General features: G+C 35.7%; 2 protein-coding genes across 11 annotated transcripts in view; one reads left to right on the forward strand and one right to left on the reverse strand.

The window, feature by feature from the left end:
- LOC105079148 (signal recognition particle subunit SRP54) overlaps window positions 1-16623 on the reverse strand; it is a 68355-nt gene extending 51732 nt beyond the window's left edge. For 2 of the 6 annotated variants that reach the window (XM_074365654.1, XM_010967853.3), the window contains exons 1-4: window positions 16325-16623; window positions 5459-5569; window positions 3303-3394; window positions 2232-2316 (exon numbers count right to left, since the gene is read on the reverse strand). In XM_074365654.1, coding sequence (XP_074221755.1) covers window positions 2232-2316; window positions 3303-3394; window positions 5459-5536 — 255 coding nt within the window. In that variant the 5' untranslated portion in view covers window positions 5537-5569; window positions 16325-16623. Of the gene's footprint in view, window positions 1-2231; window positions 2317-3302; window positions 3395-5458; window positions 5570-6649; window positions 6805-7773; window positions 7808-11399; window positions 11540-16324 lie in introns of all 6 variants that reach the window. The other 4 variants (XM_074365651.1, XM_045504938.2, XM_010967854.3 and 1 more) reach the window with 4 other exon arrangements.
- A 31-nt stretch (window positions 16624-16654) lies between these two features.
- LOC105079149 (uncharacterized) overlaps window positions 16655-17232 on the forward strand; it is a 35050-nt gene continuing 34472 nt past the window's right edge. For 3 of the 5 annotated variants that reach the window (XM_045504940.2, XM_045504941.2, XM_045504945.2), the window contains exon 1: window positions 16878-17123. In XM_045504940.2, the coding sequence (XP_045360896.1) occupies window positions 17027-17123 (97 nt within the window). In that variant the 5' untranslated portion in view covers window positions 16878-17026. The other 2 variants (XM_045504944.2, XM_045504946.2) reach the window with 2 other exon arrangements.

Genomic DNA, 17232 nt, shown 5'->3' on the forward strand with positions numbered 1-17232 from the left:
ATATCCCATGGCAGAATCACTCAGCTGTCTATGAACCTACTATTTGGAACATACAAGTTTTATGGAATAATGATTTTGTTATAAACCTATCTTCTCTTCCTCCTGCATCCTAGAACAGCAGTACTGAAATTTCCACACTCTGCTATACTAAAATTTATTATTTTAACTTGCACTTTGAATCAATACTATAATGGTGAATGATTTTGTAACAACATACATTAATTAGTCACTTAGAAAATATTGGTTCACTGAGTTAAGCACAGCTCCCATTTTTGATACATTTCAGTACACAACATCAAAAATTTTTATTTATTAATATCAATACTGATCTCAACAGAAAAGTAATTATCAGGACATTGTCAAACTCATGGTGGAGATACACGGTGGAGATACAAGATTCAAGTGTTCACTAGAAAGCTGAGATTTTATCACTGGCCACAATACTGTTAGTTATTTGGCTTAAGCGACAGGCTCACTTTATTTACTTTGGAGAATATACCAAATGCCCAAGCCTGAATAACCACAGATTATCTGTCTGTTGTTTGTGTAAAAATGGTGCTCTATGAAAGAAGTGGCTAGCTCAGCTTGCAATCAATTACACATGTGCTTTCCTCAAGACAACCATCAAATTCCAGTATGCAGCATGAGGGCTTTTGGCATACTTCCCATCTCATCACACAAAATCTTATAAAGACATGTATACTCGAGGATCAAGATTTAATACAACCAATAATTTCTACTGCTCCATCAAAGACTTTTAAGTGAAACTGACCTTTGAAAAATTTAACCTCAAGTTTGTGGGAATAAAGAGTACAATGACTACTAGTACAGTTTGGAAATACTGCCTTGATTCATGCTAGGGAGTTTTACCCAATGGTTTTATCCACCATTGCTTTTGCACAGTAAAAAAAGGCAAAAAATCTTATTGTCTTAATGAAAACAGTTTTGACCTTGCTTTGTACACCACTGCCCTAGACTATGAGCTTCTGAGCCTAAGGCCCATTCTTTTTCATTTGTTATCAGCAGTATTTGGAGTAAAAGTATGTATTCAATAAAGGCATCTTAACAAAACACTTCACACTCCAGAATGTCCTATAGATGCCAACTCCTAAAAATAAAAATTGTTCACTCACCCTGTGCTGACCTCACATGTTAGATGAAAAGCAATCTGGAAATACTGCAAGGAGTCCTACACAAGGAGTTTGGAGATCAGACCTGGGTCTGCCACTAACTGTCTTACTTTCTTCAGCTGCAAACTGAGAAGTATGACTGGATACATTTTCTGACCTCTTCCTAAATTTCTTTTCTAATTAATTAGTTTACAAGACTAAACTGAAATGACACAACCATCTGAGACGCTAGACTTTTTCAAAGTACCAGTTACCTCTGCTTGGAACCAAAGGAGTAAATGAAACTACTCACACAATACAGAAAAACACTAGGAGACTACTAGCAGACATCTGTTGCTGTTAAAAAATTTTTTTTTAGTTCCTTTCTTTATTCCCCTGCCACCCACACATATTTTCTAAAGCTCTAAGTTTTTCATCATAATTTTCATGACAGCAGCAGCAATAGCAGTTATAAGGCGGGACAGGTCAATAGGCTATATTTACAATTTGCAAAATAGAACTTGACTAATTCAAAATTGCTCACAAACTAGGCAAGAGTTGGGATATTTGACCTTTTCAAAGGAAATTTTGGACACAATGAAAGTGTAGAAAAGAACTCTTGCAAAGAGTGACTTTCGATACCAAATTAGGCCCTTTAATCGGCAAAACTTAATATTAAAAAAGGGTATGAGTGGGGAGGGAAATAGGTCAGTGGTGGAGCACAACATGAGGTCCTGGGTTCATTTCCCAGCACCTCCAGTTAAAAAAATTAAATTAAATTAAATTAAATTAATTAAATAAAATAAATTAAATAAAGAGGATAAACTCAAAGAGGCCCTTCCATCAATTAATACATAGTGAAGTTTAATTTTTTGCAACTTGTTTTTGGCATTTTTTTGCTGAAATTGTACTTCACATCTGCACTCAGAATTTTGTATTCAGAGAAGTCTGATAAAAATAGACCACTTTAAAAAAACTTAATAATCCTTCAATTACTATTTTTAATATAGATATAAATATTCTATAAAAATATAAAAAAGTATTCTGAAATAGTATTCCCGTTTGCAGCGCTAATATAGTGAATGTACAGAGAATCACAGCATGATCCTGATATATTATTACCTTCACAAGTTCTTTAAATACAGCATGCTGAATCATTTTTCTTTTGTTAAGACCAGATGCCATCTCTTCAAGATCAATAGCAGACCTTCGTGATTATGGTTTTTGAGGGTAGAAAGGAGAAAAGTCAGTTAAGACACTGTAAAAAACTAGCTTCTGCCCCAAAGAATGTAAGAATATTCAATCATTCATATTAATAGTCTTCTAATTAACATGCATATAATTACTACAAATTCATAAGCCCAAATCATATGGAATTTACCATGAATTTTCGGTGCAAGATTTTGGTTAGTTTTTCAAGGCTTTTTTTTTTTTAACCCAGACATTAATTTGTCCTCATATTATGGTGAAGTATTAATTTTATTTATTTTCTTGCAGCATACATAATTCATACATCTTTACACCTAGCAGAAAATAGGATGCATTCTCTAGTTCTAAATGCTTAGGAACACTAGTAGTTCTAATATTTAATACCCAGACTGACAATATGAAAAGAAAGGATGGCCTGACCATGACAAGGGCTTACAGGATTCAAACAGCTAACTGAAATGCCCTTGATTATTCTATTATTCTATGTGCCCTGCCTCAATCTGTGCCTCTCCTAATTAACACAATAACTGAGACCACACACATTACTCCTTTATTCAAACATGGGCAGAGAAACCAAAAGGGGAACAAAAAAGAATACAATTTTCCAATAATGAAGGAAGCTGATTAATGTCTTCTTTAGTCTGAAGAGGATTAAAATGGCACCACTTTTCTATGATGAATCTGAACTGTTAGAAGGCTTTTACATTAAAATACTACACACTGTATGATTGAATCCATTCATACAAAGGAATAGTAAAATGGAAAGAAATACATAATTAAATGAAAGCCACATGTAGTTTATTCTTTGAACCATCATTATGGAAACATACTATACACGCAGTCTTCCAACATATGAGTTCCATTCTTTCCCTATACTGTATAACAGAAATGTATCATAATATAGCAGACTTTTCTAGTTAGCTCCTCATCCCAATAAGCTAAATTTAGTTTTGCCTGTTTTTTTACCTGCTTAATTTAACTTACTTTACATTTTCTCTTAGTTGCTTCACTAGTTTAATATTAACATCTGCTTCCAGCAATGCTGTACATACTTCTTTTAGCATAGCATTTAACACCTGCAAATACATACATACGTACATAAACAAAAATTTTAAATGCCCAGTTTATCATTTCAACCATATAAAAACAATGATCAGTCATCATATACTATCATAGCTTAATAAAAACAATACTACATCATTGGGGGGAAAATAGGTTTTCAGTTAGCCTTTGAGAGATAATCTTATTAAATGTCTAGTCATTATGTCAAAGTAAGACATTCCATTTCATTTTATTCAACTAAATATTAACCAACACAACTTTACTCCTATATTAAAGTAACAGTAAAGACAATTCACAAGCCAAAGAAAATTACTACAAAATACATATTGCCATTGAAGTTTTCTGAGTCATTGAAACAGGAAGACCCGTTGCTGATACACAGCACCATATATTCACAAAATCTGCTTAACCCAACTACCACGGAGGAAAATGTGACCAAAGAAAATGACCCAGTCTGACTTAGCAACCTTACTATTTTCACTCAGAGCAGAGGAACAAAGTTGAAAAGGAAACTATCCTCCATTAACAACTCACTATCATCACATATTTGTTGAGTGGCAAGGCTCTGTGATTGAAAGGCCACAAACTCTAAGTCCTAAAAAAAAAATGAGGCCTTAGCTATTCAAGGAAATGTGTTTACATCATTAAAACATAAGCTCCATGAGGGCAGAGATTTTAGTCTATTTTGTTCACACTATATCCCTGGTGCTAGAAAAATGTCTGCAAAAATGTAGGCCCTCAAATACTTTTTGAATGAAGTCTCACCTTCAACTTCCTCTACATGTCATACAGAGGTTTATCAGACTTCTCTATTCCTCGTTAAAGGGGTCTGGTAAAAATGGAACTGATCTTTCATTAGAAGGATTTCTCCTTGTTAATTCCCTAGCAGCAAAGTACCAAGAACAGACAAGCTGCCAATTCAAGCAACAGCTGTTATTTTACTTCTCACCAAGCTCTTCTCCCTGGTTTCTTTTTTTTTTTTTTTTTCTACTATAAACACAAACAGCATGAGGGTTACTCAACAGGGAAAACTATTTGGAAAGCTGCTGTTTTATTTATTCTGAATTCCAAAGACTAAACAATGGTTTAAATTATGATTTATTATTTAATAATAATTATTTGAAAAAGCCCTGGGTGAGGAATTAGAAAAAAGATTATAATCCTGGTTCTTCCAATAAACAAACATGTGAAACTGACTTTCAGTTGCTGTTAAGTGAGAGGCTGGAGTTCAAAGATGGTCCCCAAATTATTTAATTTCATTAGCTTATTAAAGTGTTGATACCAAATACTATATTAGAATTTTTTTCAAACCCCTAAGTTAGAAAGTACTTTTTATCTATTATTGCATTTGATCCTTAAAACCATCTTGAAAGGTAAATGCTATTTTCTCATTTTATACATTAAGAAATATGAAGTTCACTTGCTCAAATTTCTATCACACAGCTAGCAGGTGGGATTCTAAACAAGGTCTTCTAAAACCAAATTCAGTACTTTTCCATTGGTACATCCTGTCTTTTCTCAATTGACAAACCATTAAGATACAATGTTGGGGGTGGGAGGAATGGGAGCAAAATGTCTTAAATTTGAAATAATAAAACCAGGAGAAAAAGTATTTCAGATACCATACAAGGAGTCAGCTTACAAAATTTCCCAAAAGCTGAATGAGGATTTCAGAGAAAATGAATCGAAGTAGCTAAGACAGAAATACTATCCTTTTATAAGAATATTAAATAAAAGTCAAGGAGAAAAGGTCAGATATGCCCATGCCTAGTCAGGTAGAAGCAGGAAACTAAAGTTTTAGGCCTGTGTCAAGGGAGAAAGTAAAAGTATATTTTCAGATCTAAGCCATTTTTCAAGTACAAATGCATGTTATTTTTACATGCAAGTTAAGGTGGGGTTTTTTTGCTAATTCTCTGTAGAAAGTTGAGATGAAGATAGTCGATCACCCAATAAAAATATACTAGTGTATCCATTTTTAGATTTTTATCTAGAAGTATTTACACAGAGATTACTAATAACCTATCCTTCCAATGCTAGTGATGATGTGCAATCACATATATTTCACATATTTTACATACCTCTTCATTAATAATGGTGGCATTGCTCAGTGAGCGTAATGCTGATGTTATTTTTCTTCCAAGGTCTGCTAGTACCATCTTGAAGGCTTTAAGACGTGATTACAAGAAAATCTAGGAAGGGAAAAAAGTAAATAAAAACATTTGAAAACAACCAATATCCGTTTCCATAACTGAAGAGTTCTTTTAAAGAAAAGTAAGTTCAAATTAAAGTACTCTACTCTTTAGACACTGTTAACTTCAACTTCTATAGCCTCAATCTACAGTTTCAATATAGCCAGATACAAAAGCTAAACCTACCACTTGGTTATGATGCCTTATCTTTGATTACATAACTAGAATACTCTATATGAATCAGCAAATTCCATATAATAGGCTTTGAAGAAATGATGACATGATGTCAAATTAAATCCGCCCTCACTTTGGACATACTGGTAAATATGAATAAGTGCTAATGTGTCATGTACTGTTTAAAATGAAAAGAGGGTCAGAGAGAAAAAGAAAAAGGTGAAATCTCTACCCAGGAATACTGTCTAATTAAATGACTTTGCAAACTATTTTATATATATATATATATATATATATATATATTTTATTGACATATAGTCAATTTACAATATTGTGTCAATTTCTGGTATACAGCATAATGCTTCAGTCATACATATACATATATTTATTTTCGTATTCTTTTTCACCATAAGTTACTACAAGATATTCAATATAGTTCTCTGTGCTATACAGTATGAACCTGTTGTTTATCTATTTTATACATATTAGTATCTGCAAATCTCAAACTCTCAATTTATCCCTTCCCACCTGCTTCCTCCTCTGGTAACTGTAAGTTTGTTTTCTATGTCTGCAAGTCTATTTCTGTTTTATAAATAAGTTCGTTTGTCTTTTTTTTTTTTTTTTTAGATTCCACATATAAGTGATATCATATGGTATTTTTCTTTCTGTAAACTATTTTGATCTATGCTCTAAGCAAAAAAATGAAAAAGTTTTAAAATAAATAAATCATACACATCACATTATCTCATTTATTTTATACTTCTAACAACCAAGGAAAGAGGTATATTTTTAAATCTTCCTATTTTAAAGCTGTTCTTGATTCCTCAACTGTAAAATAAAACCACTTCAAAGGCACTTGCCTGCACTAAAATGTTACGGTTTTATAAAATATGTAGATGTACCTACCACACTTAAGTCAGGATGCAAGGACTCATGGATGGTAAGTAAGCAAGTATGACTTTTAGTTCCTGTCCTCAAGTTGGAACATGGGTTTTTTCCTTCCTTCAGACTCAGTCAGAAACATCAGCTCTTCCCGGGTCTCAGGCCTGCCAGACTGCAGACTGGAAATGTACCATTGGCTTAGTTCTCTGGGTCTCCAGCTTGCCAACTCACCCTGTGGATCTTGGGACTTGTCACATAAGCCAACTCCTTATAATAAATTTCTTATAATAAATCTTTTTTTTATACCTGTGCATATATTTATACATACATCCTATTGGTCTGTTGCTGTGGAGAACCTTGACTAATACCAGTAAAGTACTAGTTCAAAGCTAGCAATGAAAGTTTATAGCCAACTACAAATGATTATTTCTGTAAATATTCAAAGGAGAAAAAAATAGGCTCAAGTAGACAGAATAGGCTCTACTGAGAGGTTAAACACAAATTTAATACTGAAATACAGGGAGAAGTTGGATAGGTAGTGAAGAGGACAAAAGGGAAACTGAAGAAGGTGAACTGGCATAAACAGAAATGGAGACATGGAAAAGCCTGGCACATACTTACACCTTATATATGTATTGTACTTATAGATTGTTGAGAATTTTTGGGGAGGACAGTGAGTAAAACACTCTGGTCAGGACACAGGGCTATATAATTAGAAGGAAACACAGGTTGTAAAGGACTCTAAAAACCACATTAAGAAATACCAATTGTCCAATATAAGTAATGCTGGCAGAAAAGTTCACTGTTCAAAATAGCTGTTTTGGCAACTCTTCCAAACTATCCTGGTCTAATTTAGTCAACCAAGATTAGCTAGACTAGATCCTACCTATAGAGTATACAGGAGATTAAAAATAAGAGAAACAGGATGACAAAAGAGCTGACTAATTCAACGCAGAGAAACTGGAGAGATGAGGGAAGTCAAGAAAAGCAGGAAGGGAAAATGCACTCAAGGACCTATCACTGGCAAAGAGATATTCCAAGCTGAGCTTTACATTAAACACTTAAACTTCCATTCAGGTAAAATGCGGTAATTTAGAACCTAAACAATTACTACCAGCACTTGATGGAAATGAAAAAAAAGTACTTACCATAATTTTTTTTACAATTACATGGTTATTTAACCTGAAAGAGTAAGATACACTTCATAGAAAAGATCCAGGACTTTTTATTTCTATCCCATACTCATTATACTAAATTATTATTGCTTAAGTAAATATTCTTCAGGTAGGAAATAAGATTCAGATGTTTCAGTTCATCTCCCTTACCACTGCATTGCCAGGAATACCATCCTTATTATGACACCACAATTAGCTTTTTTAGGGATCATGTCATAAACAGATCATCCTCCATTTTAAAAAGCTACTCTAGTTAACTCTTATGATCCCAAATTGACTAGCTCTTTTAAATTAAAAATAAAATTCTGCAAGATTTTCCAATATATCTTTCCTTACATAGTACTTATTGGCAGTATATATATTTTTAATTGTATTGAAATACAGTTGATTTACAATGGTTGTGTTAGTTTTGGGTGTACAGCAAAGTGATTCAGCTATACATATATACATTTTCTTTTTCAGATTCTTTTCCATTATAGGTTATTACAAGATATATAGTTAGATATATCTAGATACCTATAGTTTCCTGTGCTAAACAATAGGTCCCTGTTGTTTAGCTATTTTATACGTAGTAGTGTGTATCCATTAATCCTAAACTCTAATTTATCCCTCCCCATCCTTTCCCCTTTGGTAACCGTTAGATTGTTTTCTGTATCTGTCTGTTTCTGTTTTGTAAGTTCATTTGTATCATTTTTTAGATACCACAAACAAGTGATGTCATATGGTATCTGTCATCCTCTGTCTGATTTACTTCATTTAGTATGATAATCTCTAGGTCTATCCATGTTGCTGCAAATGACATTAGTTCCCTCTTTTTTATGGCTGAGTAGTATTCCGTTGTATATATAAACCACAACTTCTTTATTGAGTCATATGTCCTTGAATACTTCAGTTGCTTCCATGTCTTGGCTATTGCAAATAATGCTGCTGTGAACATTGGGGTGCACGTACCTTTTCAAATTAGAGTTTTTGTCTTCTCCAGATATATGCCCACAAGTGAGATTGCTGGATCATGTGGTAAGTCTATTTTTAGTTTTTTAAGGAAACTTCATACTGTTTGCCATAGTGGCTGCAGAAATTTACATTCCCACCAACGGTGTAGGAGGGTTCCCTTTCCTCCACACCCTCTCTAGCATTTATTATTTGTAGACTTTTTGATGATGGCCATTCTGACTCCTGTGAGGTGATATCTCACTGCAGTTTTGATTTGCATTTCTCTATTAATTAGAGATGTTGAGCATCCTTTTATGTGCCTGTTGGCCATCTATATGTCTTTTTTTGAGAAACGTCTATTTAGGTCTTCTCATTTTTTTTTTTCTGCCCATTTTTTGATTGGGTTCTTTGTTTTTTTATTTGTTGACATTGAGCTGTATGAGCTATTTGTATGTTTTGGCAATTAAGCCCCTGTTGGTTGCATCGTTCGCAAATATTTTCTCCCAGTCCGCAGGCTGTCTTTTCATTTTGTTTACGGTTTCCTTTGCTGTGCAAAAGTTTTAAAGTATGATTAGGTCTCCTTTGTTTATTTTTGCTTTTATTTCTTTTGCCTTAGGAGACTGACCTAAGAAAATAACGCTATGATTTATGTCAGAGAATGTTTTGCCTGTATTCTCTTCTAGGAGTTTAATGGTGTCATACCTTATATTTGAGTCTTTAAGCCATTTTGAGTTTATTTTTATGTATGGTGTGAGGGAATGTTCTGACTTCATTTTTTTTTTTTTTAATATATTTGCCTGGTTACAAAAACCTGTACTTCCATAGAGAAGTAACAATATCTAATAATACCTTTTATTTATACAGTGTTTTCCCTGCATTTCCAAGGTTGTGGTTCTGAAAACTTTGGTATTAGAATTCTGTTCAAAACCTCGACAAATTCCCACTTCATGCAGAGGTAAAGAAAGTCCTTAGAATGGACAATAAGGTACTCCCAAACACAAACTCGATTTTAATCACAATGACCTTGCTGTTGATGCTGCACGTTTCCATCTCAGGGCCTTAGTACTAGCTGGCAGGTTCATCCTCTGCTTAACAATATAGCTCCCTCCCTCATCTCCTTCAGACTGCTATTGTCCAGATGCAACTTTTCAGTGAGGACTTTCCTCAAAACTTATTTAAAATTGCAAACCTCCTTCTCTTTATTTTTTCTCATTGTTTTGTTACCAACTAACATAATTTACTTATAGCTGACCCTTGAACAACAAGGAAGTTAGTGGCGCCATTGACCCCTCCACTATCCTAGTTGAAAATCCCTGAAAATCTGGTACTGCTATCTCTGCCTCAAAAACAAAGAAACTGACAAATCACTCAAGAGCAGGAAGTTGAAACAGTTTGGATAGAATCAACTCAAACCCTAGTTCTTTTGATTGCATATAATTTGATCTCTAGTTGAACACCAACTTTCCCCGATACTTAGTTAATTTAAAGATCTGCAAAATGAAAATACTGATACTATATTTCTTGAAAAAATCCACATATAAGTCAATCCACAGAGGTCAAACACGGTTGTTTAAGGGTCAACTGTATATTATTTGTGGTCTTTATACCCCACTGAAATGTAAGCTGCATGAGGCAGGGATTTTTTCCCTTTTTTGCTCTTTCCTGTGAGCTTACTGCTTTATTTCTCCAGTCTCATGTAGTAAGCCTTTAGTAAAAATAAGCTTTATAGATGAATGATATATTTAAGACTTTAGGGGAAAAGCAAGACTAGGGAACCAAAGTCATGAAAGGCCTTACAAGTATCTCTTAAAGACCACTAAAATAAACCAATGAAGATACCATGACAAATCAAAAGAAAATCAATGACCCAGACAATTGATATTATACAATCAATATTCATTTGCCATTATCTGTTATGAATTTTCAGAATTTCCCTAAAAATAATTTCCAATAAGATTCTTAAAAATTAACTTCACCTTGTTCTAACATGCACAGTAAAATGCAAAGTATCTTTTTTAATGTTAATTGCTAAGTGATATCTCAAATTGGAGTAATACACAATTCAAACACACTCACTCAAAATTCTCTTGGCTAACTAAAAAGATTTACAGAAGTAAATATGTGTATAACTGTACTGGAGTCTCACAAAAGAAGAATCTCTACCTAGATGGGGCTATTGGAAAGGTAAGAGATTACTGTATAGTTAGTTCTTCATACAATTTAACATCTATTATCTCATTCCACCCTCACAACAATTTTACAATATAAGCAGGTGAGGGAATGGAATGGCTATTCCTTCTAAAAAAAACCAAAATGACTTCCCACAGTCTCTTTGCTGCACAGCCTTAGGTCCTAAATATGAATGATGCTTTCAGCAATAGGGTTGAATATTCCTGCTGGCAAACTCCAGGGACAAATTTTGCTACTATACCTTAAGAGAGAAAATTATATTTTGAAAGCACAGGTGCACATTCCTCTTCATAGAAGAGTAATACCTGAGATGTCCAGAAAGAACTGATAAGTACCACTGCAATCAGGATGCACAAGGACTGATTTTGGCCTATCATATGTTCTCCTAACAGGAGGCTAACTAAGAATTGGATAATGCGGTGATGGAAACAGGCCCAAGTTTGGGGTGCCCTAAGTAAGGCAAGTATCATACTTACCTGCTGCAGTGTGAAGTACTACTGGAAAGAGCATGGGCTTTGGAGTCTGACAGATTTGGATTCAAATCCCAGCTCCGTTACATACTGGCTGTGTTACTTTGGGCAAGTTACTTAATCTCTCTGAGCCTCACTTTCCTCACCTGCAAAATGGAGATAATACCATTATCAAGGTAGTTACCCTGAAGGGCTGTTGTGAGGATTAAATGAGACAATATGTATAAAACTGTCTGCAAGGGCACAGCATTAACTTCCTTCTTTTCTTGAATGACTATCAATTGGCTCTCCCTATAATATTATCTGAAGTGTGAGTAAACTAGAAATCTTCTGAACACCACTATAGTGCCTGCTCCACCAGTCAGGAACCACCCACATGGAATTTTTAACATTTAGTGCCAATTACATGTACCTTCAATAGAAGTTGGAGTGTTCAAACAGCCACTTTTCTCTACATAAACAATTATAAATACTACTGCCAGAACCTTGTCTGATTTAATTTGAGATTATATAAACAGATTCTAATGATTAGAGTTTTCAAATCTTATTATAATGAAAACCCCTATTAAAGAGTTTTAAGCCCTAGTCAGTGACTAACTTATTGGTTCAATATTAGACTAAAGAACTAAACATACAAATATACTAATATTAGTAAATATCTTTGGAAAAAATGACTTCTACATTATATACTTTTCTATAAAATAGTCATAGCCCAAACCAATACTTGCTTTCCTGACTATAGCACTAAATGTATATATATATATATATATATATATTTGAAATTCTGTATAGCATATTTATTCATAGTGTAGAACCACGTAAAATTAAATTACTTAACAAAGTGGCCTATTAGTATTTTATTTGGTAAAATGATTGTATCTGAGTAACTAACATAATGTTAATTATGACTTTTAAATTTAGGTATATTTCAAGGAAAAATTCACTTTTATGTTTTATGATTACAAAAGGATACACGTTCATTGTAAAAATTCAAACATTACAGAAATATTAAAGGTAGAAGATATAATGCCCCTAACCCTACCCACTTTTGTCTCCTGATAACCACCAATCATAATTTGGTATACATTCCTATAGATTTTATTTTTTATGTATATAATTTAGGCAAGTTTTCACAAGAATTATGGTTTTGGGGGGAGTGAAGAGGAAAGCAGTAGAAATGAGGGAAAATCTTTTGTAAATATGCTTGCTAATGTTAAAAATATGCTTAAATGCAAAAGGCAGATTACAAAACTGCATATATCGTATAATCCATATTTTGTCTATAAACAAACATCCAAAAAATGGGGCATTAGCCTGGAGGACACTGTAAATCAAAGGAACGATCAGAGACCACTTCACCCACATTGAGAAGGCTATAATCAAAAAGACACAATAAAAAGTGTTGGTGAGAATGTGGAGAAATCAGAACCCTCATGCACTGCTGGTGGGAATGCAAAATGGTACAGCCGTTCGGAAAGTAGTTTGGCAATTCCTCAAAATTTTAAACCAGAGTTACTATATGGTCCAGCAATTTCACTCCCAGGTATATCCAAGAAAAAGGAAGACACACGAATAAAAGAATTGTACTTGATGGTCACTGGCAGCATTATTCATACTAGTCAAAAGGGGAAGAAAAAACAAATATCCCCCAACCCATGAATGGATAACTAAAATGTGGCATATTCACCAATGGAATAATATTTTATAATAAAAAGAGATGAAGTACTGATACACGCTACAACGTGTAAGAATCTTGAAAACATGTTAAATGAAAGAAACCAGTGACAAAAGACCACATATGATTCCATTTACATGAAATGTCGCAAGAGAAAAATCAAGAAAGTGGATTAACATTTGCTTAGGGTTTTGGAATCGGGGGAAAATGAAGAAAGACTGTTAATGGGTATGGGGTTTCTTCACAGAGTGACGAAAATGTTCTAAAATTGATTGCAATGATAGTTGCACAACTCTGTAAATACACTAAAAACCATGGAATTGTACACTTCCTGTGACCTTTATGGTATGCAAATTTTATTTCAGTAAAATTGTTAGAAAATAATAACATTTGCCCCTCTGGATGGTGACTAACTAGTAATTTTCATTTCCTTATTTATATCATTTTGTAATTTCCAAATTTTTGGTACTAAGAGGTTTTTGTTGTTGTTGTTTTAGGGGAGGTACTGGGGACTGAACCCAGGACCTTGTGCATGCTAAACATGCACTCTACCACTGAGCTATACCCATACCCCTAAGAGTATTATTTTTTAAGTCAAGGGGAAAATTATTTTTCAAAGTGCTCTTTATGAAAATTAGAGTAGTATTATACTAGAAGTTAAGACAGAGTTGCCACTTGTACCATTTAGTCATTCATTAAACATCTACTATGTGCTCCAGGAATTCTACCAGCATGAGAAAAGTTCTCTCAATCAATAAATTACATCAAGTTAATGAAGACAAGACTCCTCTGTTAACTGCAGAAGATAAATTATGCCTCATACCACCACTGACTTCTCTGCCTTAAGTTTGCACCAAAGAAGCATCAGGAAATTCTCTCTACATTAAAAATAATTCTGTTTTCAATTTTTAAAACTCATATTACTATTAAAAATAAAACCACTGCAACACTTCATGGTTCAATAGCAGAAGAGGTATACCAAAAATTCAATTAGCAACAATGGTAATACTCAAATACACCGGACGTCATTTCTTTAAGATACTTTTTGCCTATCAGGTCAATCATAAAAATAATCTTTATGGAAAACTATTACCAAGAGGAAAATTAAAACTAAGTCAAAAGAATTCCCTAGAAATAGTTTGCCTTGAAGTTGAAAAGAATATAGACTGAAAATATGGATGAGGAGGGATAAGAGGCATATGCTCAAGCAACAGGCAATTTCCATGATATGCAGCTAACATCTGTCAGTGAAAAAGTAAATACTCAATCAGAATCTCCAAGGATGGTAACATCAGAAGATTCTCCGGGAAGTAGCCTCATCTTAATTCTTGATTAGGAGAGCAAAACAAGGCATCTATATTTTGAAAAGCTTCACTGGCTATACTGATGTGCAGCCAGGGTTAATAATCACTGCATGAAGCAATACTCCTCAAAGGAAACAGGGGAATGAAAAATCTGTTCTATAATTTAAAAAATTAGAGACAATGTAGCAAATACATTAAAGAGAGAAAAACTTGAGACCAAGGATACTATGCATAAGGATACTAAGCAAGTATGCTAACCATACTCCACAAGTCTATTCAAGAGATGGGGGCTTGAAGTAAGGGAGCAGAACAAAATGGAGGGAAGGGGCTCAGGCCAAGGGCTAACTGTAAAGCGGAATGTATAGGACCTAATGACCAAATGGCTATGGAGAATGGAGAGAAACAGAAGGCAAAAATGACTCTAAGGTCTTTAGTTTGAATAACCAGACAGCTAGTGATGCCATTAAACAATGAATGGAAGGCAAAATGAGAAGCTGGTTTGAAAGTTAAAGAGAAAAGGTACAAGGGGCTTTAAAGGTTATTTGCAATGTTCTGATACTAGGCTGGATATTGAGTATATAGGCGTTCATTTGGAGAGAGTGAATTTGGTGTTAGAGTTGTTGTATCTGCAGAAACCAAGGAACTATGTTATTCATGAGACAGAGGCTAAAGACAAAGATGTGGAAATGCTTGGCATCCAAGGATAATACCATGGAAGTATAAGAGAACTCTCAAGGAGAGCATCTGGGTTATAGTGATGGTGAAGTGCCAATTAAAAGAGAGTCAACTAAAACTGAAAATTATCAAAAGGACAGAAGCTTTTACTAATTCTCTTTCTCTCTTCAAAGACATACAGAAGAATATCAATTTAAAAAAAAAGCTACCACTCATGGTTATCTTACTATATTCCAGTGGCAGGTCCAGAATTTTCAGATAGGGAGAATTACAGGAGTTATCTGTTTTAAAGAGAGCTTGAAGATGTTTTTGCACAGTACTTTATTTTCAGTTGGAAAATACTAACTGACCACATCAAAATATCAAGGGAAAGAGGTTTGAAGGAAATAGTCCCCTCCTCTTTGGTGCCACCACTGCTATATTCTAGGCACTGTACCAAACATGTTACCTAATCTTTCATCCTCATACGAGGCTTATTAAGTAGGTGAGGAAACTGAGGCGAGATTGGAATAGAAACTTGCTCAGGGTCACAAATCTAAGGAGCACACTCTTCTCTGTGTTTCCATAGCTCTCACTGCTCTTTATACCCTACTACAGTTTCTCATTACTCATCTTGATATAATGTATGTTTATGTGCCTCTCTCTCACTGTACTACTGTTAGCTCCTCAATACCAGGGTTCGTCATTCATTTCTGTATCCCTATGGTTAAGAATGAGTAAATATTTTGTTCAATGAAGCATATGAAAGAACTAGGTGAGAACAGCACCAAGAACGCCAAGAGGGGAAAGAATTTCAAGAAATTGTCAGTAGAATAGTGCCATACGCTACGGAGAGAGCCATCAGCATATTTTAAGTCATCAATGGACTGATATTTCTTATTCCTTTGTTGAACGCCTACTATATGTAGGACACTGCGTTAATTAGGCACAAGTTAACATGGAAAAATAAAATCTGGTACACGGCAGGAGATTTTCGGGTAAGTAACCACATCTAAATTCTTGGTCAAGTCAGCAGAACAGAGTCAGGCCTGCAACTGCTTACGTCTAATTTGGCTCAGGTAAATTCGGAGACAATATTAAAAGGTCACAGCGCATCCTTTAACAAAACTTCTGATGGGGACAACACATGAAAAAGGGCCGGAGCACCTCTGTCTGGGTGACGACAGCCAGTGGTCAAGGAAGCCGACTCCCTCCGGAGTGTCTGGCTTCCTAAGCAGGGTTGGGGCTGCTCCTAGCTGCTAGTCCGCAGTCTGCGGCGGGAAAAAGCAGACACTTACCGCAAAAAGCACCGCTACCGCCGTGGCCCAAAGGGGCCGGGGAGTCCTTCGCGAAGCCCCACGCCGTGGGAGGAAACCACGGAAAAGGAAGATCAGACAGCTGCGACCCCACGGCCCGACTTCTCAAACTATATCAACTAGGGTCCCAGCGCCCAGCACTGCGACGCCAACTCCCACCAGCTGGAAGACCGACGACTGCCACCGAACCTTCCGCCCAATGAGGAAACGTCACCACTCGGCGTAGTCCAGCCTTTCTTGAAGAGAACACACTTCCGCTTCCGGGGCACCCGCCGCGTTCCTTCAGTGCTTTTACTGAAAGGGTTTATTGAGATGTTTCTTTGCTTTGACTGGCTTTTGGCAGTTTTCTACCGCTCAATAACTGCGGCATTAAAGTTAGTATTAAGATCGGAGGCTCTCTAGGGATGCGATCTCAAGAAAGAAGTCCGGCCGCTAGGCGCCACCTTAAGAAAAAATGACCTGGCGGAGCACCACCAGTTAAAGAAGAGAATTATGACAGATGGGGACGCGATGGAAGGTAGAGATTCCCGAAAGCACGTGAGAACTCCATAGAAGGGGCGGGACTTAGGCCTTTCGGAGCCGAGGGAGGCGGGTTCCACCCCGCGCCGAATCAGGTGTCTGGACCCGCCTCTGCCTGCGCCTGCGCAGTGCGAACCTTTCTCCTGCTCAGCTTTCTGCTCCAACATGGATTTCCGCTCCGCGAGGCAAGCTGTACTGCAGCTACTACGTACGGTGGCTCCCGCAGACCTCCCAGAGCTGATCCAGTGGATGCGAACTACCCGTAAGCGATCAGAACCTGAGGCAGGCGGTTAGGGCAAGGATATGCTGTGGGCGCTGACCTTGGGGACTGAGGGTGAGGCCAGAAGCCTTTCATGGGGTAGTTTGTGCTG

Source organism: Camelus bactrianus, chromosome 6, assembly GCF_048773025.1.
Source record: "Camelus bactrianus isolate YW-2024 breed Bactrian camel chromosome 6, ASM4877302v1, whole genome shotgun sequence".
NCBI lineage: Eukaryota > Metazoa > Chordata > Mammalia > Artiodactyla > Camelidae > Camelus > Camelus bactrianus.